General features: G+C 45.0%; 1 protein-coding gene across 3 annotated transcripts in view; it reads right to left on the reverse strand.

The window, feature by feature from the left end:
• CCNI (cyclin I) overlaps window positions 1-25,960 on the reverse strand; it is a 581,782-nt gene that overhangs the window by 252,874 nt on the left and 302,948 nt on the right. For 2 of the 3 annotated variants that reach the window (XM_086961793.1, XM_086961794.1), the window contains one exon: window positions 11,275-11,349. The exons of the other annotated variant lie outside the window; for it this stretch is intronic. In XM_086961793.1, coding sequence (XP_086817919.1) covers window positions 11,275-11,349 — 75 coding nt within the window. The remainder of the gene's footprint in view (window positions 1-11,274; window positions 11,350-25,960) is intronic. 3 annotated transcript variants of the gene reach the window in all.

The raw sequence follows: 25,960 nt of genomic DNA on the forward strand, positions 1-25,960 counted from the left end.
GGGGCGGAGGAGCCCCCCATGCTTTTAATTAAAAAAAAAAACCCTGGGGAGTTGGCGGTCCCCAGGGCTTCTGGGGCCGTGATGCCACCTGCACTTAATAATTATAGCCCCGTGGCAGTCCACAGGGCTGCGTGGGAGGGCAAGAGCCCCAACCCCACACATTTTGAAATAAAATGGAAAAAAGCCCCAGGAGGTGGCGGTCCCTGGGGCTGCGGGGGGGAAGCCTCCCCGCACTGGAGTAAGGATCGCCCCAGGTAGGTGGCAGTCTCCGGGGCTGCGGGGGCCTTTCCATTATCAAATATTGCCCCCAGGATCTGGCCCACCCGGGGGCTTTAAGAAAACAACGAGCGGTAGACCGCACTTCGTTTTTTCTTCTATTCTTCTGGATTCGCGCACTCAGCGAGACTCAGCAGAAAATTAAAAAAAGAAAATGCTTTTTTTGGGCCTAGGGAACCCTGTGTGACCCCCCCTGAGCAGGCCTAGGGGGTCAGGGTGTTTCTACTCTGCCCTCTTTTCTTAATTGTTTACATTTTTTTAACCTTTTTCTTATGATTCGATTACTGAGTCACAAGATGGCTGGCAACACTTCTTGGTCTGGAGTGTTGGATGCCAATCAGAATTAAGCTCATGCGGATTCGCGGCTGCTCCTCGGTGCTCATATATCGATATTTAAATTTTTTAAATTTCTCTGGAACTATTGAACGGATTTACACCATTTTAAAAAAAGGTCGCTTTCTGAACCAAATGCTACCTTTTGCCAAATTTGGTGTAATTCCATTCACAGTAATTGTTAGTTGAAATGCGTCAGTCATTAAATATTATTTTCTCCGTACAATCCCGGAGTGCGGCTCTTCTTTGTGCAGCAGCGCGAGGGCATTGGGATATATATATATCCACTGTTCCGTTTGGCTGAGCCCAAGCCACTTCTACGGGGGGCACACGGCAGGGGTAGCCATCCCCGTATATCCACCAAAGTCCAATGCATAGCAGGCTGATCAAGCAGAAACCTTTGTCACGGGCAAAGGAGTGAGGAAACTTTGAAATGCGTCGGACCTAGTGGTGTCAATAAACACGCTTCATAATTGTCGCCACGGCTCCAGTGTTGTTTCTGCTTGATCAGCCTGCTACGCATTGGACTTTGTGTGGATATATTTCTTACTTGTATGGGGTTTGAGCCTGACCTTTTCATTCCTCGGTCTGCTGTGTTATTTTCCTATTTCACCCATTACTGCATAAACCATAGGGTAATGGGTCAGCCCACTGCAATATTTGGCTAACTTCACTGGGAGTAACTGCATTATGCTCTTTCACAAGAGCCCATCTGCATGCAAAGAAATTTCCTTCAGAGCCATAGACAACTATAGCATTGTGTGCTTTTGGAGACCAAAAAATAAACTTTAATTTACTATAATAAACAACATTAACTAGGCACTGACAACACTTAAAGGCTGGCAGCTAAACCAACATACAGTGGCTTTGCCATGCTTTTTTATTTGGGTTTCAATGTTTAATTTAATATTTTTGATAAGCCATTATTTTTCAACTTACCCCTCCCGATTAAACTCCCTCCCAGTCTCTCCCCATGCAGCCCAGCTCCCATCTTACTCCATAGTGCATATGCATTAACCACGTGTGACATATTGCATCACTGGCTTAAATTTAGGTTGCTATAAGAAACACGATTTATCAATTTGTCTTCAAGTAATTGAAGTGACCTTAGGTGCGCTGGGACACTCAACTCCATTGTAATCTCTTTTCAAGAAGTGCAGACATGGTCCCCAAATCTTCCAGAATTGTTATCATTCTCTTCAAATTCATATCATATTTTCTCTATACTGAACACTGCCCATAATTTCAACAGCAAAAGACTGAAGTCTAGAGCATCATGTTAAAGCGAAATACAAAGCCATGTATCACTCAGACTTCAGCAACCACCTGACCTTCCAGAACGACCTGTCCAATAAAGTATGAATTAGAAAGCACCATTCTTATTTTTTTCTGTGTGTGACCAGTCTAGCAGGTAGCTTAGCTGTGATGCTTGATAATATATGAGCAGATGGGATATGCTCAGCCCACTTGCCAAATATAGTTGGTGCATGGTTCTTGTAATCTCTAGATATCTATTTTTGTATGGTGAGTCCAAGTGTGTGAAACAGATAAGGTTACTTACCCAGTAAGCATTTGTTCTTGGCATGTAGAGCCTTAGATTTACATGCTTTGCAGACTCCTGCCATCTAGTGTTCGGTCCGGATGTTTGCAAGTTGTTTTGCTTCTAAGTCTTACCAGTCACATTGTAGGTGACTCCTCTTTTCGATGATAGTGGGCATGGGCATCAACTCCATTGTTAGATTGTTTTCCTACAGAGTGGAAGAATGGAGTTAGTAAGAGTAGAATAGAGATGTCCATGCCTATGTATATAAAGTAAGAGAGAAACTGCAACAGGTATACGTACCCAGGGAGGAGGGTGGGTGCATGTGAATCTACAGCTCTACATGCCAAGAACAGATGTTGACTGGGTAAGTAACATTATCAGTTCGAGGCATGTGAGCTTTAGATCACATGCTTTGCATAGACTATACAGCAGTATTCTTCCAAAGCGGTGGCTAACCTATAGCTGTTGCAGTGGTCTGAAAGAATGTTCTAAGTACTGCCTGGCCTACATTAGTTTGTTGTCTTAACACATCTACACAATAGTGCTTGGTGAATGTTCGTGGTGTAGACCATGTTGCTGCCTTATAAATGTCAACTATGGGAATGTTTCCTAAGAAAGCCATAGTAGCCCCTATTTTGCAAGTGGAATGCGCTCTAGGAGGTATTGTTAAAGTTCTTTTGCTTTTGCATAACAAGTCTGAATACATTTAACAATCCACCAGGCAATACCGGATTTACGAAATAGGATTGCCCTTGTGGGGTGGAGCAAAGCAACAAAAACTTGTTTAGACTTATGGAATTACTTTGTTCTTTCTATGTAGTATAAAAGGGCTCTTCTGACATCTAGTGTCTACACCTCGTTCTGCTACTGAATTCTGTTGAGGAAAGTATACACGTAACTCAACAGATTGGTTGATATGAAAGGCAGAAGCTAATTTAGGTAGAACCACTTTGTCTTTGTGAAGCTGGAAAAAAGGTTCTTGTATAGTAAGTGCCTGTAGCTCATCAACTCTCCTCAGTGAAGTAATTGCAATGAGAAACATGACTTTCCAGGAGAGAAATTGCAGTTAACATTTATGCATGGTTCAAACGGTAAGCCTATTAATCATGTGAAGACTATGTTAGCATTCCACAACGGTGCAGGTGGAAGTCTTGGTGGTCTAACTATTTTTAGTCCTTCCATAAATGCTTTGATAACGGATACTCTAAAGCGAGATAAGTGTTGCCTATTTTGTAAATACGCAACTATTGCAGCAAGATGTAAGCGGAGAGAAGTATAAGCTAATTCTGATCGCTGCAAGTGTAACAAATAAATTATATTTAGTATTGAAGCATCACGAGGATTGCTGTTATTACAATAAATAACAAAACGCTTCCTTTTAGCTGTGTAACAAGCTCTTGTAGTATGACTTCAGGCCTCTTTAATAATGTTCATACAGTCTGGTGGAAGATTAAGATAACCAAACTATGACTTCAGGAGCCAGATCGACAGATTGAGTTCTTTGGGATCTGGGTGTCTGATTTCTCCATGGCTCTGTGTGAGGAGACTGGATGTGTGATGCAGTTTTTGATGCTGGACTACTGATAGCTCCAACAGGGTCATGAACCAAGGTTGAGGGCCCATGTTGGAGCTACTAGAATCAGTGTGAGGGATGTTTGCCTGAATATTGTGAATCCTGGCTGCATTGGGGAAAGCTAAAGCTCTTTGAGCATCTAAGTGGATCCTAGATATTTTTGAGTATTGTAAGGTTGAAGATGCGATTTCAACACATTGACTGTGAACCCCAGTTGGTGCAGTAACTGCAGTGTTATGTGAATGTGCTGGAGACACTTTGGGTATGTACTAGCATTAATAAGCAAGTCGTCCATGTACGGGAAGACATTAATGTGTTGTCTTTGCAGGTGAGCAGCGACTACTAACAGACATTTCATAAAGACTCTGGGAGCAGTGGTGACTCCGAAGAGGAGTACCTTGAACTGGTAATGCTGTCCGCTACTACAAATCTGCAAACATTTGTGATGAGCAGGATGTATTGGAATGTGGAAATACGCATCCTTTAAGTGTAGAGTAGACAACGTCGCACTGTTGTAACAGTGGGAGTACTTGTTGAATCGTCCCCATGTGAAGTGAATTGATTGTATGTAAAGGTTTAATTCTCTGAGGTCCAAAATTGGTCTGAGAGAACCGTCCTTTTTGGGTATGAGAAAGTACAGGGAGGATACGCCCGACCACTGATATTGTAATGGTGTGGGTTTCTAAGGCTCCCTTTAAAAGGAGAGATTGAACCGCTTGTTTGAGGAGGAGTAAATGGTCTGGTGACATTTTGTGTGGAAGTGGAGAAATGTTTGGAGGATTGTTGGTAAGCTCCAGGCAATAACCAGAATTGATAATTCCCAGTATCCATTTGTCTGTAGTTATTGATTGCCAGAGGGTAGGAATTGTGAAATACGGGGGCGTGTAGGCAAGTCACTGTTTGGTATTGGAGGGGGAGGTGCGTGTGTTTGAACCTCTACTTCTACCTTTGCCATTGTTGCCTCTGTAGCCCCCTCTGAAGAAACCCTTGGAAGCAGAGGGCTGATTGTTGCTTTTGTACAGTGTAGAGGCAGTGTCTGAGGAGGTATTCATGGACTCCCACAATAGGAGCGCCAAAAGGAACCACGGCCAGAAGGGGACTGCTGGGCTCCCATAAAGTTTGTCATGTCTGTGTCCTTTTTCATCTTTTCTAAGGGCGTGTCTACAACAGGACCAAAGAGGTGTTTGTCAACAGCGTGTTAAAAATAGGTTTGAACTTCTGGTTCAAACCCAGAAATTATTAACCATGCATGCCTTCCTAGTAGCACGCCGGTGATGACTGCTCTAGCCTCAGTGTCAGCCACATCTAACGCACACCTAATGGAATTGTTAGAGATGAGCTTTCCCTCTTACACTAGGGCTTAAGCCTTGGACTTATGCTCATCAGGCAGAAGTTGGACAGTTGCTCCAATTCGTCCCAATGCGCCCTATCGTACCTGGCTAAAGGAGCTTGGGTGTTGGATATTAGTCAGAAATTTGCTACATGGGATGCTACTCTTTTCCCTGAGGCGTCTATCAACTTAGACTCTTTGTCCTGAGGTGGAGCATCTCCTGACGTTTAGGAAATAGCCTGTTTACAGGCATTACGACCTACTAATGAATCTAAGGGTAACTGGCCCTTGATGTAAACTGGGTCTGATGGTGCAGATTTATAATTTTTCTATCCTAGGGGTGAGAATACATGCCCGAACAGCATCCTTAAATATGTCATCCACATGTCTTAGCATACCTTTGAGCATGGGGAGTGTGCGAGTAGATCTTTGGGAACTGCTAAGTGTTTTAGAAAGGAAATCCTCCTCTAGAGAGTCTTTGTGTAATTGAACACCGTGATAATCAGCAGCTCTACTTAATACTTCTATATAGCCTACTTTGTCATCTGGTGGAGAAGGTTTAGTAGGGTAGAGATCAGGATTGTTACCTGTGAGAGAAACTGTATTGTAATCCTTCCAGGGGTCTGCAGGTGCAGGATCATTGTCCCCATCCCTGTCATCCTGATCATCAAGTGTGTATGGTGGTGGTGGTGGTAAATTAGTAGGGTTAATTACCAAGTGCTGTATTTCCGGGGAAGGAGGAGGTGGAGAAGGAGGCTTAGTAACCACCTCTTTAAAGGGATGTCAAAGGCTTCTGCAGAGTCAGATTTATGTTTGACTGGCAATTTAGTCAAAATATGTCCAGTTTTTTGGTTTGATGTACAGTTCCTTTTGTTTCAGGTCTGGTTTTGGAGTAGGGACATTGAAACGGGGTTCCTTTTATGATATCGGAGCATCTATGTTTTTCGGCACTAAAGTCTACAGTGTCTGGGTGCCGAGGATTTAGGTTCTGAAAACTATTTGGGCGTCGAAGGAGGTGGGCCTGTGATGGGTTTTGGCTTCAACCACAAATGTTTCAGCTTGGTGATCGAGTGTGGACGACTCGATCCAGAGCCGGAACTCAAAGCCGAGCCCGAAGGCGGTGCATTGGAAGCATGTGGTTGTGCCGACCATGGACCGAAGGCAGAGGTGGGACTGAAGCCTTTTTCTTCGGCTGAGTTGGACTTTGGAGCAAGGGAGGATTGCTACTCACGATAAGCTGACCTTGCGGGATGTCTTCATCCACATCGGAGCCGGACTCTGAGATATGCTCTTCTTGTTATTCCCCCGCTCCTATGGCATTAACAGTTTCCTGTTCAGAATCTTCTCTGAAGAGGTCCGGAATGGAGCCGGTGTTTTGGCTCTGCATGTCGCAACATCCAGATTTACGGTCGCAGAGCGTTTTCTTTGAGCGGAAAGATTTACACGCCTCACAGTCTTGTTCCTTGTGCTCCGGAGATAAGCACAGTTTGCACACGCACAGGAACTTTGCGTAGCACAGAGGGCAGAATTTAAATGGAGTCCGTTCCATCGACTGCAAGGCAGACCGATGCGGGTAGGCCAGATGGCCTTCCACTAGTTTCAAGATCGAAAATAGTTTTTGTATTAAATACGATATGAGGAGAAGGGAAATACGTGACTGAAAACAATACCGTCAAGGGTAAGTGGATTGCACACCGAGAGAAACCTGAGAAACGGTGTTGAACCGGCGCGCAGCAATTCATGTCCGAACCCGATGGCAGAAAAAAAACAATCTAACAATGGAGTCGATGCCATGCGCACTATCACTGAAAGGAGGAGTCACCAACCTTGTGACTGGAAAGACATCTTCGAAGATAAATATCCTGCAAACATCCAGACCCGACACTAGATGGCAGGAGTATGCAAATCATATGATCAACAACTCACAAGCCTCGAACAGAAGATGGTCATTTAACCATATCCAAATGCCCAACTCACAATAAATTTCCCACCAGTTAGAAAGTTCCACCTTAACGGCCTGTGCGACCGTTTCATATTCCTGGTTAGGGAGTCTGATAAAGTCTTTGTGGTTTGAGATTACTATTATCCACAGATAGTTCACTTTTCCATCTGCCAACTGCTAGGACACATACATGCAAAGCTTCTGCACTGTCTTGGCTGACACTTTGATGGCTAGACCCTCAGATTTGGAAAGATTATCAATCTTCAAGATAATAACCTGGAAATGTAGAAAAAAGTTCCAGCACCTGCGATGCAAAGAGCATTAATGGGTCAATAAGGGTGAGAATAATGCCATCTGCAAAAACTGCCACTTTGCAGGCATCTGGACACAACTTCACTTGATTTGTAGATGGTTTATTTACCTTGTATACAGTGTGAGGCTCAGGGATCACTGTAAGGGGAAATACAAACACCCTTGCCTCGTGCCCCTCCTTATATCTCACCTCGTTGTACCTGACTCTTAACTGTATTTTCGCTTCTGGTGTTTGACATTTCTCAACAGTATGAAGGATCTTTTTAGCAATACATCCCGACTCTCCCTCTCCCTTTAATGAACGTTGCCAGATATGGGTGTATAAAATACTACTTCAGCCATTGCAGTATTACCCCTAGTATTTTTTGAAATAGTTTACTATCAATAGAGCATTGATACTGGTTGGTATGATTGACCGAGCGTACGGTCTTTTCCTTGTTTGCGTATCAGGGATATGGATGCCATGTCCATGATTCAGCAACGGACGCCTCTGCAACCTTAGCCAGTTTCCATCCAGAAGAACCAGCAAGGATTGTAGCAGGGATGTCGAAGTGTCTGGTGCTGAACACAGGCTACACTAAGACCGAATGGGGTCAGTTTGTGCCAGGGAAGGCCACGTTAGTATGGAAGCCCAAATGGAGGAACCACCGGGTCCGTGGAGCTCAAATGTGCATCAGTGGTTCCCTAAACCATTTTTAGAGTTGCAGCATGGCATCCTTTAAGGCCTCATTTAGATGCTCAACAGAATGTCCTAGGAAATTGTGGACCCATCAGCTCCAAAGCAGAGATCATCTCAAGAATGAACGTGGAAGTCAGATCGTGGCCCGTGGACTGTAGGCTACACAACTTCTGCTGAAAGAAGAAGCATCGGGAAAGGAGTTCAACCTTAGTTTGAGTTCTTATGTATACGTTTGGACTTTTCTTTGAATGTTGTCATGGTCTTACCAAAGGTCAATTAACAGGACCACTAACAGCTTGTGACCTAGAGCGATACATCCCCCTCTTTTTATGCTTATTGAAATAGAGCTGGTCTTTCAGCTCCCTGATGGCTTTCCATGCATCACAGAGCAATTGTTGTAGGACTTGTTGTCAAGCATAGCGCTGAGGCACCAAAGTCAAACCCTAAAAACACTGTTGAGGGCTGTGAATGTCATCTGCTTACTGCAACCGTGGCACAGTTTAAAGCCTGCTAGTGTAGTGGGCGACATCCATGCAGACGTTCAGAGAAAATTTCAAAATGATTCATTAAGTCAGAGGTCATTAGTCTGGTACTGGTATCCAAGTCTAATGAATGTATGACACTGACGTTGGAAGCTGTACTTGCCTTTGCAGAATCTGATATCTTTGGTTCATAGAGCATCAATGTTTAGATCAGATGCATGCATTTGTACTAGAGAAATGGGATCTGGTACCTGTGCACGTGTTAATTGATAGAGTGTTCAGAAATAAAGATATTAAAGGTGTATATGACAAGCATACTCCAGGGCACCGTTTCCCCACAGGACAGTCCCCCGATGGAGTGAAAGGCCTCATTTCAGAAACAAAGTGTACATCAGCAGGAACGAGCATGGGTGGAGACAAGGAAGCCTAAATGGAAGCAAATCTGGAATCATCATCAAGCAGATATGTGAACAATCTGAAATGCTCACTTGCAAATGGCTCACTAATTTTTAAGAAAGGAAATACTGACATATCCACTGTCTGTTCTACAAAGTACTGTGTAAAATGGAACAACATTATTGAGGATGGTCTGGGACTTTGCACCAGCAGACATAACGGAACACAGGAGACTATGGATCGGTTCCTTTATTTCTGAGGGCTAGAAAGGGCATCAACTGACATTCTGCAGAGTTTAAAGAAAAACACAGATGTTGAAACAAGAACTTAGACCTGTGATGAAGACATCGTTTCCTATATTGCATATAGGTTTATGCTACACAGATCATTTATCTGTCATCGTCAGCTTAACGAAGGTGAAATTCCCTAGATTTTAGAGCCAGTGGGTCCTTCTGAACATATTTTGGCGTTAGGTTCAGACAGCATATTAAGGTGCACCACAGTCTTAGTGTTTCACAGCACATCAAATCAAGCCCCAAAGTTAGGGCTCTTTGGAAACTCAGAGTTAGTTTTAAAAGAAGAAGCACAAGTAAGGGTTAGGTATTTTTCACCATCTAGAAACGAGACTCAATACTGGACAGAGCAGTGCCAACAAGTCATATCATACTGGACAGAACAGGGCCAACAAGCCAATAACTTAGACCGTCTTTCCTTGAGTATCAGTGTGAAATGTCCTGGAAAAAAACTGTTGTTGTTTTGTTTGCTACCTCCACGCTACGACTACCTAATGTCTTTGAAAGACCATGGACCTCAATAAGAACTAAGCAACAATGGGGCCTGCTCCTCAAAAGCAGAGAGATAAAATAAAGTAGTGCTGTCAGGTCTGGATCAGACCCATGCAAGTTCTGACAGATACTTCATAACAACTGTAGTAGACATAAGTGTTATGCTTTTAAGGTGGTTGTGGAGCCAAAAGCTAAGTATGGTGACAGAAGTTGGCTACAGAATGAGGAATAAAGAAATGGATAAAAGAATCTGGAAACGCCATGAATGCATGGACTCGACGGAACACTTAAAAAAAAAGTCTTTCCTCAAACCCAAGGGGAAGAAAGGACTCCGGTAGAGAGAACAGGCAGATGCATTGAATGGAGGACCCCAGATGAACAGCGCATGTGCACTGGATCCCATCAGTAACGAAAAAAAGAAAAAAACGTGTTTTTCTGTAACTGGGACAAAACATCCAAGAGTTTGTAAACAAGGTTCCAAAAACAGAGGTACTTTAAAGGTTTAGTTTCCCTGGCAGAGATGATTATTTTTACAGGGTATTTATTACTGAGCAACAAAGGATCAGGAGGACACTTGTGGGAAAAATGGTTCAAAGCTTAATCAAGTCCTTGGAGATCTGTACACATAATGTGCTTGATCTGAAGCCACTGAAACATTAACCAAGACTGAAATAAGGACTGTGTATGAACACAAAGGTGCAACACTAAAATCAAATCCAGAGCTACAAACTACTGATGTTACATCTGCAGGCAAAACAAGGTGACTAGATGGGATTGGAAATGTGTCTATAGTTCTACAGCCGATATACATAATTTTTTTTTTTACTGAAGTCAAATTTTGTGAAAAAGCAAACAAATCATTCTTTTCGTAAAGAGAAAATTAGGAAAAATCCAACATATAACTTCCCTGCCAAGCTAGAAAGATTGAACAAAATCCTGTTAAAAGACAATAGAATACCACAGTGATACAAAAACCTTGGGAAAACACATCTAAAAAAAAAAAGTTCGGGACCACGGCTGGTGCGAATGGGGCTGGCTGTGACCGGAGAGTGTCGAAGGGGTTGTGGTGAGACCAGAACGTTTATGCACATGTTGTGGGATTGCATTGACATACGGAGATATTGGGTCAATGTTCATGACGGGATACGTGAAGTGTGGGGTGTGAGCCTGGGGGTGGAGGTACGCCGCTATCTCCTGAATGTTTGGGAGCCAACTGATCTCACCACACAAGGGAAAATATGGGTGGCGCTGGCGTGTGCTGTGGCTAAGCGCAATATCGCCCAGCTGTGGGGGGCCAGTCAGACCCCCCAGATTGGGAAATGGATGGAGGACTTAGACTGGTGTATGTTCAGAGAACGATCAGTATATGTTGCCAGGGGGAGGCCCGGGAAGTGGAGGAAAATCTGGGGTGCCTGGAACAGTTACAGAGGAGATATTTGTGCTCCCCCAGCAGCTAGGAAGGATGCTGTCGTGTCGGAAATGCCTTGATCCCTAGTTCTATTGTTTGCTTATTATTCTGTAATTTGGAAGATGTGCCAACGGACACTGTATGCTCGGATGTCGCCCAGTGCCTATTTTTCTTTGGTTGTATTTGTCAATAAAAAGAATTAAAAAAAGTAGTACCTCATCTTCCTCAATGGTCTTGGCGGCAAGGAAGAAGCAACTCACTGCAATACATCGAAGATATTTTGGACGAGCCTACAATAAAAAGTACAACATTACAAAAATGCTTGTATAGAGTGACAACTGATCAATGGCGACAAATCACAGCAGTAGATTTTAAGTAGCTGCACAAAATGCAACCACACAGGTTCACGCCAACCCACGCTGAACAATTTGAGATTTCTAAGGTTCTCTACTGACCTTAAGGATTCGCCTTTCCTCAAATAACATGTCAATAAGAATGGTCAAAGCCTGGGATCAGATCATCATTATTATTTGCAAGAAAACTCTAGTTCTCCCAGCGTCAATCCTCTGCATGATCATACAAGTCCTTATTCTGACCAATACTTATGGGTTCTATGCTCTCCTCACTGGCCTCCCTTACTCTACTTACATCAGCTTTCTGTGAAGAAACCTCTAATGGCTCCCAATGCAGGCAAGCACCAAATATAGATCCTGTATGTGATCTACAAGGCCTTACACCCGACTTCCTAGCATAAACATTCTCCTTCACTTGCTATGTCTGCATCATCTGCAGCAATATTCAACTGATATCAGAAGTATGTAACGGCAGGAAGAAAAAAACAAGCCTCTCCCTCATGTTGCTCTTCCCCATATGAGATTATCGTCAATCTCTACAAATGGACAGAAAAGAATGCAAGGCCCTATGGGTTCCATTATATCTTTCCTCCCCATTTGACAATTTACTATTACAGAGCCCACAACGCAAGTGCATCGACATTAAGTAAACTGTGTTCTACTATTCATTTTAAGCCATTTATAACCAACTATGATGTAACCTTCTCATATTCTGCTTTTGTAAACATCGCCCGATGTTTCTACACCTTATGTGTAGCCCATCTTTCTGAAAAGTCCATCCTGACAGTTCTGGGTAAGATCTACACAATACAAATATCAGAATTTTTTTTGTTTTAAATCAACTATAAAAAATACGTGCAATCACAACATCATGAACCACCTATGTGTTGCAGCCAATCTGCAATGGTCCTCTGTGTAACGCACAGCATGACAATTTATAGTCAAACAGCAGATTAAAATTCTCACACTATCTATATTGCAAACTTAAGAAATGTACAGAAAATAGATTGAGACAAGATTGGGTGGACACAAGTACACGTAGCCTGACAATTCAATTGTTTTTATTTATTCAGATAATGTCTATATAAATTTTAACAATTGTATTTAGCGTTTTGCATTATATAAAAAAGAAAAACATGACATTTCACATGCACCTTGAAAATCAATGGCATAAGACATTAAGGCGGGACCAACCCCACAACTGTTTTTCAAAGGAGGATCATAAAATAAGCAGTCGAACTGGCTACAAGAACTGCCTTTGACTATCGTAATATGGGGTCCAAACACCCACCCTCTGAGCCCACAGTAGATAATAGTGCTTACATCAACCAGGATCTGAAGTCGGGTCGTTTTCTGTGTCCGAGGGGGGCCCCATGCACAACTCCGATGCCGCAGTGCCTTAGACATTGTTAGATGCAGCCCCCCAGTTTGTTGCAGTCGCTTTATGTAGGTGGTAAATGGAAGCCATGTTGTGTCGAACTTAGCAATTCTGTCTCTTAGGATTACAGTCAGCTTTTCCATGGTGTAGAAACTCCCCACCTTCCCCACCACATGTTAAACTGAGGTGCATGTGGTTGTTCCACATTTGAGCTATGCTCAGTCTTGCTACCAAGAGGACGTGAGAGAAAAGCCACAATTTGTGGAGTTGGAGTGTGGAAGAGCCTATCTGCCACCAGGTCACCTAAAATAACCAAGAGCTGGTTGAATGGCAGTGTAACATTAGTGATGGATTGTACTGTATCTAGGACCTCCTTCAAGAATGTTTGTATCGTCCCGCAGGTCCATCAAGAGTGGAAGAGCATGCTCCTGTCGCTGCACCCCTTCCAACATAGCTCTGAGACCCATACGTCTTATGGAGCTGCACTGGAGTGAAATACCCATGTGTGAGGATTTAGTTTGCTTTGTACCAGAGGCAAATGGCAGACTTAGAAGTCCTCTGCCATATTGCCCCCCATATTTCATCTGTAATTTCCATGTCAAATTCCCTTTCCCATAATTTCACATAGGCAAGCTTCTTCGGAGGTAACTCAATGATGCAATGATATAGCCAGGATATACAGCTGTGGTGAACACTATTTAATTATAGAATTTCTATGGGCGTTAGCTCCCTTTGCATAGTTATGCGGGCAGTGGGTCACACAGCCCAATGCGTACTGCCTAGACAAAGCATATTTCTACACAACATCCCTATTTGTTTGCATATCTCCATTACTTTAAAAGTAGTGCAGACTAGGGGAGCAGCCCTAAACCCCAATAAAGGAACCTAGAGGTATCATGCCAGGGAAAAAATCTGTATTGGTAGCTAAAGAAGTGAGGTGGAAGGGATATGCCGGAAATTTGCTCAGCCCTCACACCTCGCCCCAGTACGCCAGGAGTATGAATGCCAAGAGCAGAGGTAAGGGACCGCCTGTTCAAGCAGACTTGGGAAGCCAGAGAAGATCACCCAGAGGCACAAATGAAAAGGCCCTGGGCCAGGGACAGACTAATTTGCATATAGCCAGGTTCTGAGCTGGGATGGTGCAGTGAGCTAAATAACGGTGATGGATCAAGCCCTGATCTTTGGACTGGGTAAGAGTGGTCTGCTTAATTCAGACACTCTGTTCATCACCACCCCCTTTTCTGAATCATTTTTGTCCACCATAAGCGTGGAAGGGTATACTCAGATGTGAGTCCCTAGCTCATTGCACCATCAGGATTCAAGCAAGCCGGGCCGAAGACGGCTGAAATGCCAGAAAACGGTCCCCGGTAGCTTGTTTCCTTCCCAGTATAAGAATTGGCTTGGTAGTTTGGTCTGCCCTGTTCCCATGATGCACTGGGCCAGGGTCAGACTAATTTGCATATAGCCAAGTTCTGAGCTGGGATGGTGCAGTGAGCTAAAAAACGGTGATGGATCAAGCCCTGATCTTTGGACTGGGTAAGAGTGGTCTGCTTAATTCAGACACACTGTTCATCACCACCCCCTTTTCTGAATCATTTTTGTCCACCATAAGCGTGGAAGGGTATACTCAGATGTGAGTCCCTAGCTCAGTGCACCATCAGGATTCAAGCAAGCCGGGCCGAAGACGGCTGAAATGCCAGAAACCGGTCCCCGGTAGCTTGTTTCCTTCCCAGTATAAGAATTGGCTTGGTAGTTTGGTCTGCCTTGTTCCCATGATGCACTGGGCCAGGGTCAGACTAATATGCATATAGCCAAGTTCTGAGCTGGGATGGTGCAGTGAGCTAAAAAACGGTGATGGATCAAGCCCTGATCTTTGGACTGGGTAAGAGTGGTCTGCTTAATTCAGACACTCTGTTCATCACCACCCCCTTTTCTGAATCACCCTTTGCATAGTTATGCGGGCAGTGGGTCACACAGCCCAATGCGTACTGCCTAGACAAAGCATATTTCTACACAACATCCCTATTTATTTGCATATCTCCATTACTTTAAAAGTAGTGCAGACTAGGGGAGCAGCCCTAAACCCCAATAAAGGAACCTAGAGGTATCATGCCAGGGAAAAAATCTGTATTGGTAGCTAAAGAAGTGAGGTGGAAGGGATATGCTGGAAATTTGCTCAGCCCTCACACCTCGCCCCAGTACGCCAGGAGTATGAATGCCAAGAGCAGAGGTAAGGGACCGCCTGTTCAAGCAGACTTGGGAAGCCAGAGAAGATCACCCAGAGGCACAAATGAAAAGGCCTGTTCCACCTGTACTCAGAGTTTAATTTTGGGGTTATGGTTCCAGTCCAATGAGGGCCGTAGCAGCGCAGCTAGGACATAGGTGGCAACATCCAGAAAATCTAAGGCTCGTATAGCTGTGGAGCGAAAGAGTCGCCCGAGCCACCTGTGGCCATTTGCCCCTTCAGACGAAACCAAGCATTTTGTTCCTTATTTGCGTCTGCATCAATTTGGGGATAGTAAGGGGAAGAGTTTGGAGGATAATAGAGGCATAAAATTAATTTTAAGGCAATGCAGCCGACCGAATCAAGAGAGGTCTAATTTGCCCAACTGTAAAGTTCTTTGTAAAGGGCAGTACATAGGGGAGAAATAGTGCTATTGCCTAGGGCATTCGAGTGTGTCAGAAGCTGGACCTCTAGGTATTTAATTGCTGAGGTCGTCTATTGAAAGCCACCTCGTTGAACGGGACCGCTACAGCATTCATATGGGTCTGCTACTCCCACCCCCCCAGAATTTATAGAAAATGATTTTGAAGCTTAAAACTTGGCCAAAGAGATCTCACTCCCTCATCAACATAGGGATAGTTAACAAGGTCGGTGAAAAAGCATAAAATATCACGGTGAATAGGGCTAGTCTGTGTTCTTTACCATTTTAAATAATAGCATATATAATATCACAGGGAGCAACGAAAAACACATTAATTTAAATCCTCATTAATTGTACTGTATGTAGCACAGCTCTGTGGTAACACGACGGGTTCCTAAAACAAGGGATTCACAGGTGTCGCTAACCCTTCGTAAACCTTAGTCTTAACAGATTTCAGATGACATTTATTTTCTAGTAAAACCCTGGACATAACAGACAAATGCATTTATCGTTTTAGATTCCTCGCACATATTTGCAGAACGTTTAAGAGAAACCTCTAGCATACCTCTAGCCTCCCCAAAATAATCCAAAATTAAATAGTAAGAGGGGGTCAACGCTACACTGGGCCCAAAATAAAAGTTAGGTAAAATGGTGCTCAATGTTTAGATCGAAAACATTTGCTAAAAAAAAAAGCTTTTTTTTTAACCTTCAATAAACACTGTATTAGCCTATAGAAAATAAGTATTACTTTGCTCTCAGATACATAATTAAATCTCACTGCAGAAAGCCGTACGTATTTGACAATACCTTGTTCACCAATGAACACACCATACAATACAAAATTTAGAAAGGGTCTCCGGTGCATCCCTCTTTAGCCATTGCCATGTTAGTGTCAGCAGCTTTCAGGCATAGACTCTAAAGGCTCTCCCAACACAATTCTCAAATAGTTATGAATTCCTGGTCTATTTAATTTCACGAATTACAATCTAAATCATAGATATTCAAAGTACAGCCCCTGGGATCGCATGAGGCCCTCCCGACCTTTACATGCGGTTCCCTGGTCAACAGCAGCATTCGACAACGGTTTACTCGACTCCGCACTAGCAATAATAAATATGCTAAATAAGCAGGCAAGCCTCCATTTAAAGGTTAATTGGTGGAAAAGAAAGGAAGTAACTAGGGAGTCCCACTTAAATTTAGGAACACCTTCATTTTTTAAAAACATCTTGAAGCAAAAGTGTTAAAATATGTCTCCAAAATTCAAAAAGATTATTTATCATGGAGCACCTTTTCACATTAGTACATCGGATTATATCAGTGCCTTCAATCATGAATTTAGAAACATTATGTGATTCAGACAAGAATTGAGGCTTAACTTTCTTTTTATTGGCATTCCGCAATAAAGTAACATACAGTTCCAGAAAATTGCACCCTGCTGTTCGCCATTCGGAGCCTTTTACAACCCATGTTCTTCCTTGACACGCCATAACCGGGAACTCCCAGCACGGCTCCGAGTGGGTTTACTAAAATGTCCGAAATGTCTCTATACTGTCTGGAATCTCGCTCCAACTCGTAGGTGGCACTGCCATTAAACAAAATAACGAACAAAAAAAGCCCCCCGCCCTCCCTCGAACTGGTGAGCTTAGGAAGACTGAACTATCTACTAATAGCTACGTAAGCATAACTGTACTGCAGCTGTGTTAGACTGGGGATGCAGAGCCCGTGAGGCACAGGAGACGCAAGTATCTGCTGCATGCGATTTCGTTCATCTCAGTGGACACGTGACAGCAGCGGCTGCCTGATTTCATTAAAACTCATCATGGAGTTGGTGAGTGAGGCCTGTATGCGTTCCATCCCGAGAATGTACCATAGTCTGTATAGCCACCCATAATATGTCGGTTTTACCTGTGTTCACCAATGCGATAAGATGTTTTGAAGAGCCGCCCCAATGCTAGCCCCATTTGTTTCCCTTTTCGGGACCTAAGTGGATATGTCAGCGGGTTAGGCAGGCGCAAGCGCACGTTGGCCGGATATTCGGGATCTGCGTATCGAATTGGCGATCCACATCATCCAGGATTGCCGACCAATAACTCGCCAATTCTGCACATTCCCACAATCAGTTAACTAGTGGACCTTCTGCTCCGCACCCATGCCAACAAGCTGGGCTACGATCAGGAATCCCTCTATGCAGACAGACACACTGCCAGTACATAGCAAACTTAACTGCTGCCTCTCTACTAGCGTTATTACGTGCAGTGTGGTTAGGGCGATAGTAGATATCCATCCACTCCTTTGCTGTGAGGTCCCTTGCCCATCTCCTCTGTCCAGCCGTGGATTCTCGCGGGACGTGAGGGCGTAGCGCCTCATAACTCAGATAATTTTCTTATCCTTGGTCTTCTTGTAAAGCCATTTTTCAAATTCCGTCAACTTCCTAGAGACCTTAGGTAGCACCTCTGTATGAAGCAGCCAATGCCTCAGTTGCAGATAGTGAAACCATTCGGTCTCTGGAAGGCCATATTCTGCTTGCATGTCATGGAAGGAAAGAATCCCCTCCAGATCGAAAAAGTGCCCTACTGCATTTCCATTCCGCCTCCCTCCACCTCAGAAACGCCCTTTCGCCAGCCTCTGGGGAAAAGTCCTTATTGTCGAGGATGGGAGTTACTGGCGAAGGAAAAGAGGAGGACAAGCCTTTTTTAAGAACGACCCCATCCCAAACCCTTAGCAATGAGTCCGTACGGCTGCCACGTGGAACTAGGTATGGACTATATATCCGACATCATTACCATCCAACAGATCCTACTCTGGCAGCGTATATGGCATACAGATGAATGTAAGCTTACTGGCTCTCTGATTATCGACTGCCTCGCCCTAGAAAGATGGAAGAGCATTACATGGCTGGATTATGTTTCAAAATTTTTTACTGATCTAAATTTAGAGTCCCATTTTACCCATCCCGAAACTATCGTGAGCATATCACGAGCCACCCTGAAAAACGTATGTTTATCCCATCTGCGTGAGCTTCGAATGGCAAGAGAGACTTCTAAGCTGACAAACGTTCACCTCTTAGCAGTACAAAGCTCTTGGGGGATTCAGCCTTATTTACTGCTAACAACATTAACATATTACGACAAATTCTTGCTGACCCGGTTTCGTTTCAGTATTTTCCACCGCTTAGTGACTTTCCCCAAGACCAATGATTGGTCCGCAAACCTCTCCACCTGTCCTTGTGATGGGCAGTCAGAGCAAACGCTTCTCCATGTAATGTTTTTTTGCAGCCTCTATGACCACCCACGGAGAAATTGGATTTTACCACTAGTGAAATACATGGGATTGCGCCAATGCCGTCTGGCACTCCAAGCCCTACAATGTTTGGACACAGAGTTTTCAATTGTCCCTATACTTTGTTTTTTAAAATCATGCATTAAATTCCGAAAAGATTATGATTAATTTTACATTTAAAGTATTGATTACACTATTGTGTAATACGTTCTAGAAATCATATCGTGTTTAGTATCCTTTCTTTTTTGTGTTCTAAGGATAGATTTCTTTTTTTAACGTATTAATTTAGTTCCTATTTTTTTCGTTTTATCTGTACTAATCTTAGGAATTTGTTGTCTTTTTAGAAAGAAAAAAATGGCTTTTTATTCTGTACAATTGATTTGACTTGTCTGTACTTTTATGGATAAGTTCCCTTATCCGAATAAAGTTTTATTTGATTTGATTTTGAGTCCGTGACAGGGGAGCCCCTGAGATTTGGAGGTCTGTCCTCACGCTTAAGGAATGAGACCTTCCAAAGCGACAGCTTGGCCAGCACCCTGTCTTGGAAAAGCCATCCCTTTTCGGATTCAGAGATGCTCCACTCCACTAGATATCGAAGCTGTGATGCCCTAAAATACTATAGGATATTCTGTATCCCCAACCCCCCCCCTCATCCGGCTGTAAGTAGACCAGTTATTTTCGTAGCCGATGCCGAACTCCCACCCATACAAAGTGCTGTATTGCTCAATGCAGTTTCTGGAGAGTGCAGGGCGGAGGCCAAATCTGGATGGTCTGGAAGAGGTATAATGCTTTAGGTAGGATGGACATCTTAATTGTTGCCACTTGTCCCAGAAGGGATAGCTGGCAATGCTACCACTGGTGTAAGCCCTGAGCAAGTTGAGAGGCTAATCTGGTATAATTGAGTGTTACAGTTTGGGACACCGACTGGGCCAATTCGATGCTCAAATAGGGAACAGACGCCATTCACCTGTATACCTGTGTATGTGTTCCCGCTCAAGGCGGGGGAATGACCTGTTCGGTTCAGCCATAGGATCACCGACTTCCCGACGTTAACTTGGAACCCCAAGACCCGGCTCAAGGCCTCCAGCTACTGTAAAAACGCCGGGACAGACCGCGCTGGAGTTTCAAGGGAGGCGATAATGTCTTCCGCATAAAGACTTATTGTATGCTTCGCACCTCCAAACGGAATGCCCGATATGTCAGGGTTCTCCCTAATCCTCTAAGCGAGCGGCTCAATGTAGAGGGCAAAAAGAAGGGGCGACATCGGACACCCCTGCCGGGTTCCCCGTTGTATCTCGAAAGGTTGGGATTTAACTCCATTTACTCTTATAGTCGCCGTGGGCTTGTTGTAGCAACTCGCGACCCAGGCCCAAAACCTCTCCCAGAGCCCAAAACGGACCAAGGTGCGATCTAAAAAGTCCCAGTCCATGCGGTTGAATGCCTTCTCGGCATCCACCGATAATAGAAGGGCATCCATATCTGTGCAGTGAGCCTTATCGATAATGTGAAAAAGGAGTTTGGTATTGTCGCTGCTTTGCCGATTTTGAATAAAACCAGACTGGTCAGGTTCGATGATACCCGGCATAAGGAGCCAAAGCCTCGCTGCTAGTATGCCCGTGAACCTCTTCAGGTCCACATTAAGCAGCAACACCAATCAGTAGGATCTGCACAGGAACTTATCTTTTTTGGGTTTCGGCAGTATGACTATGGAAGCCGCCAGCATGTCCGAGGGAATCGTCCCTGGGCCTGTGATGGAGTTAAAAAGGTTTGTCAATACCGGGGCCAGCCCCGTGCAAAATGATTATAAAACCCGGCCAAAAAACGCCCAGTCCCGGTGACTTCTGAAGCTTAAGATGCGAGATCGCACCTATGACCTCCTCAAAACAAATGGGCGCATCTAACCAGTCAGCGTGGGTTGGAGCCATGACGGTTATGTGGGACCCCTCAAGATAGGCGTCGACTTGGGGGGGTTAAGGGGTCTCCCTGCAACAGAGCTCAGCATAAAAGGATTGAAAGACCTGAGCTATCTCCTCATCCTGTGGTCTCCGCAGTCGCCTTGAGCATGTGTACCGTAGAGTGTAAGGTGCGGGCTCGCAATTTATTTGCAAGCATCTAGGCGTCTTATCGGCTCCTATGTAGTAGGAGTGCTTAAGCCTAAGCGCCGCATATTCGGTCCTGTCGAGGGCGAGACCCACCAACTGGGCTCAGGCCGCTTTTAGTTGATGCCAGATCCTTGGTGCCGCAGTCCTACTTTGGACCCTCTCTAATTCCAAGACTTGGGCCTGGAGCTATTCACGTTTCGCCTAACGTTCCCCGTCTTCGGCGGAAGAAATCGCAATCAGCTCTCCCCGTACTACTGCTTCAAGAGCCCCTCATAAGGTGGACCTAGAGACTTCCGGGGAGTCATCCGTGGTGGGATAATGCACGGCTGGCCTGTGTAACATGCTCTCTCTCAACCACCAACCCCCCCGACCTACGTGGCTGTGGCACCCCCAGGGTCATGGAGACAGCGGGCACGGCGAGTTCTCGGCTGAGGGCTCTCCCCGGTCTCAATGAAAGCCTGCTTCTAGCTCTGTGTACGCCGGTGGGGGGGGAGCACTACCGTGTCGTCCCCAGTCTCCTAAGATTCACTGCTCCGCGCCTGGAGTTGTCCCGAGTGAGGGCCCTCCACCCCTTTCCACTGCTTCAGAGTGGCAACGGTGGTTGAGCGTATGTCCGGTGAATCACTGTGGACAGCGACCCTGAGAATCCAATCTTCAGCGTGGCTGAGGGGTAGCGCTCTTAAATGGTGCAGTTAAGCGTGAACTGTGATGAGGCAACAACCACACCCCTAGGCAGTTCAGGCGCCAGTCGGTCCCCCTGGCCGATGCCCCTAATGAGCTATTGCTCCCTCCACTTGACTGTGTCTCTGTTTCAGGCCGCCAGGCCCAGCGCCGCCTCAACTCTGGACGTGCACCGGTCCAGCGCACCCGATGGCGTTGACCCTCGGCAGTGCGCTGCAAGAGCTGTTAGCCCCGCCGCTTGTGTCACATGGTTGAATGAGAGGCCCCCCAACCACCGGAGCAAACCTTAAGAAGCTTGCCACAACTGCATGGGGGTGCCAGCCGTTGAGTCTGGCCCATGCCTTCTTGCGTTACGGTCGGCCTCCTTCCGCTGCTCACCGCTGTTTGATGTTATAAGTAATTTATAAAGCGCACGTTCACCAGCGGTTTCTTGGCGCTAAGCAGAGTCAATCAGTTACTGTGACAATACTTAAACTTTCAAATTTAGGCCTGGACAAATAACCAAGTTTTAAGAGACTTTCTAAACTGGGTGTAAGAAGTAGACAGTCGCATTTCAGGAGAAAGGGAATTCCAAAATTGTGGAGCCAGAAATGAAAATCTTAAACCTCCTTGTTTTTTGCGTTTGTATGGACAAGGAGTCAGCAGATTCATATTTGCGGACCGTAAGTCACGGGACGGAACATAGCGCTGTACTTTAGAAGAGATGAAAGCCAGACCGCAGGCAGAGCCGGCTTTATAAATAGTACAACCGAGTTTAAAAAGGCAGCGTTGAGTGACTGGAAGCCAATGTAGATTTTTCAACAGAGGTTTTACATGACAAGATTTTGGTTGGCCACAGACAAACCTGGCGGCTTGGTTCTGCACTAGTTGAAGCCGCTGTAATTGGTAAATTGGAATGCCGGTATATAAAGAGTTAGCATAATCAATACGCGACAAAATCAGAGCCAGTATAACTAGAATCCTGGCCTCTGTGTTTAAGTATCTGCATATTTTGCGGAAAACGTCTCTTCCATAGAGTGGAAAACGTCTCAGCGTCTTGAAGCAATCGGAGGCTCGGTCTGAGACGTTTTCCACTCTATGGAAGAGCGGTTTTCCGCCAAACGAGCAGTATTTTTACTGACTTTGACCGTCCAGGACATCCGTCAGCACATGAGGCTCGGATGAATACGATGAGACCGTCTTAAACTACGGCTTCTCCCGAAATTGAGCAGGAGTATATCGGTACATGGCTTACCTGAAAAACTGTAGATTTTAACTTCAGTGCTTCTTGATTTCTGGAGTGGAAATTTGCAAGTTATCGACTGGGGTAGATTGATTGAATCTGCAAATAAGGTACCCCACACCATGTCATATATGAAGCAATGTCCCCTTGACATGGATAAAGACATGAATTCAAGGACACCTGTTGAGTTGTGGTAAACTCGGATCTTTCCACATCACTTGCTCTAAATATTAAGGGGTTACTCAATTCCCCTGGTTGCCTCATTTTACCTTTAGTCCTGATGAAGACTCGCGATCCCCAGGTCCAACTCGCCGCTTGGGAATAAGTCGAGTTGAAACGTCGACATCTCTATACATACACCTTGGACCAATTGTCTGTTAACATTGTACACAGTGCAAAATTGATGATACTTAGGCTCATGTAACACAATATTTTTTGACTACATTGGTAGGACTATGTTGTTGGCCAGGTGTTCAATACAATGAAGAATTTTGTTCTGTATTGATTGTAAAATTATGCGAATTATCTCTTAATCACTATTTCTTTATTCATCTTCCCTTTTTTCACTTGTTTTTCATTTTCTGAATCACATCTTTCCTTTGCACGCTCCTGCCCTGGGGCAACCTTTGTGTTTTTATTGATAAAAAGTATTGCAAAAATATGAATATAAAAATTAAATAGGAATATATTTTCTCTAACCGTGGTGTAAGGTTTCCTTTCAAAGACATTATAGTCTTTTTACAAATAGCAGACAGATCATTGTTGCTTTCTTACTTAAATATTGATTCATTCTTGATTTGTTCAAAATACTGTGATTTATAGGTTCAGGACCACTGATCACTCAGCTGAGGCAAGGTGGTATAATCACCCCTTGCTTAGATATAGTATACCTATGTCTAAACCTATATCTGGACATATAAACACCTATAAGTCACTCCTAGGGCAGACCTTAACAATCCTGGAGGCAGAGTGCTTGGTTTTATGTGAGATGGTGCTCTAGCATGAGCTGAGCCTGTCTGCAGCTTTCGGACCCATGTCCTTTAGCTGTTCTGGGATATTGCCATTATATATACTCTTAAGTACATTATGAACCTCGCGGTTCACTGCTAACTTTGGTTTGGCTTTATCAAAACATGTTGTGTAAGGTGTCATACGCTTTTGAATACTACCCCCTTGCCAGTCCTGGCGACGGGGGTAGCATTCCACCCTTCTAGAGGGAGAAGACGTGTTACTTTCCTTAAACGCGGTTAAATCTAACCAGAGCCTCAGCATCACAAAATGGATGCTGCTGCCACAGACACGAGTCTGGCCTCCTGCTGCTGACCGAAACTCCCGCAGGGGAGGCCTGGACAAAAGGTTTCCTGTCACAGGGAGGTGCTACACCTCCCCAGACAGGAGATAGTGGATTGGGGCAGGGAGGGCTGAATGAAACTAGACACTGCCTCGGGCACACAAGGTGTCCCATGCAAAGTCCAGTTCAAACCAGTGCTGGGGCACTCCAGGGAAAGGGGTATAACCACCCCCTTCCTGGGTCCCAGCCATAGGAGGGACCTAGCAGGTTATCCAGCCCCTTGATTTGGAATAAAGGTAGGAGCTGTGCCAATGCACAGCAGATCATCCTGACTGAAACTTTGAAACAAAACTCTGGACCCTTCGACATCCTACTCGACGTAGAAGACTGAAGAATCTCCCTTGTGGTCAAGGAGAGACCACCCTGTGCAAGCAGGCACCATCAGCGCTCTAAGGTTTTCTTTGCTGTTGCTCCCGCCGGAGCTCGAACGACAGAGACCGACAAGACCTGGACTCCCAGACTTCCAACAGCCCGATCCACAGTCCCAGCAAACCTGAGACCCGTGGAGGCGACGTGAGACGTGGGACCGGCCATCTTGGAAAGCCAGCGAAGTGCTTCCCGTACAGCTCCTGAGGCACCCTCGAAGGTGTGCATTGGGGTTTGAGAGGCCCAAGCCCTAAGCAGCCTGTGCACCGAAGATCACCTCTCCACACTCACCGAATGTTGAGTGGGGCCCTTTTGCACTTTTCCTGCTCGACGCGTCCGGTCACTTGCCCGTTGGCTAGTGGCCTCTGAGACGACAAACCTTCGAATTTACACTGCTGGTGCGGTTGCTCCAGACTGGCCCCAGCTCCCCTGAAAAGGAGCCACCTCTCTGACCTTCCCGGTCCGATCCAGAAGCCATCTTCGAGTCCTGCGTGGGTTGCCTTTGCCAAGGCTTGGTGACTCCGATTCGAGAACCGACAGCAAGAGCCTTCGTGGGACAGCCCGTGTTCAACTCCTGGTCGTTGTCAATACTTTCTGGTCCACATGGCAGCGGAGACAAACTACTCTACATCACCTGATCGCAACCCGACATTGCCTGGTTCCGTCTTGGTTCCAGCCTGGTCACTGGCTACTGACCTGGACTCTGTCCCCTCTGCTTTCAGGTACTCTACATCTTCGATCCACCCTTGGATCCAACCGGACTCTTCTCTCCTGGTCGCCTGCAGCATCTTTTCTTCCAGGCTCCATAGAACTCCACGAAGAAACCCGACGCACTTTGGCACCTATGCACCCGCTTCCTGTGGGTGAGGTAACATGGGTACTCCGGTGCCCCTGTAGTGATTTACATCCCTAGTGTCCTAGTTTCAAATGGCTAAGTTCTAGTCCAGTCGGAAGTCTCCTAAACCTATACCTTTCTGATTTCTACGCACTATTGACTTGTATGGTAAATGCAGTTGCCTAGACACTGCACCCGCATCCTGTGGGCCTCCTATGACCTAACCTTCGTCAGTCCAGTGTAGGCCCAGCGATTCCCAAGACTCTAGGCCTTTCCATTGTTCGTGACGTGGTACTTCTACCACTTTTTTATTATATGGTTTGAGTGGCCACCCGGCCTATCCATAATTGTGCAACTTATTGTATGTTATATTGAGTTCTTTGTTTAACGCTTGTGCTTCTGTGCTCATAGAGTGTATAGGGGATTATTCTAGAAATAAATACATATATTTTGTAATATATAACTTGTGTGGTGTCCTTTCATTTGATATTTAAAGGATTGCATATGGTAAAACAGCTGGCTTCACATGCCCTCTTGAGTTTAGCCTAAGACTGCTTTTGTCCATGCTACCCCTAGGATAGCTGGTCTATAAGGTTGACTTACAACTAATCATCATAAGGGTCGTTTGGACTGGTGCAAGGTGCTCACTAGAATTAGTGATCATCATATACCAGGCCAACTTCTCATAG

This window comes from Lissotriton vulgaris, chromosome 3_1 (genome assembly GCF_964263255.1).
Source record: "Lissotriton vulgaris chromosome 3_1, aLisVul1.2, whole genome shotgun sequence".
Classification (NCBI taxonomy): domain Eukaryota; kingdom Metazoa; phylum Chordata; class Amphibia; order Caudata; family Salamandridae; genus Lissotriton; species Lissotriton vulgaris.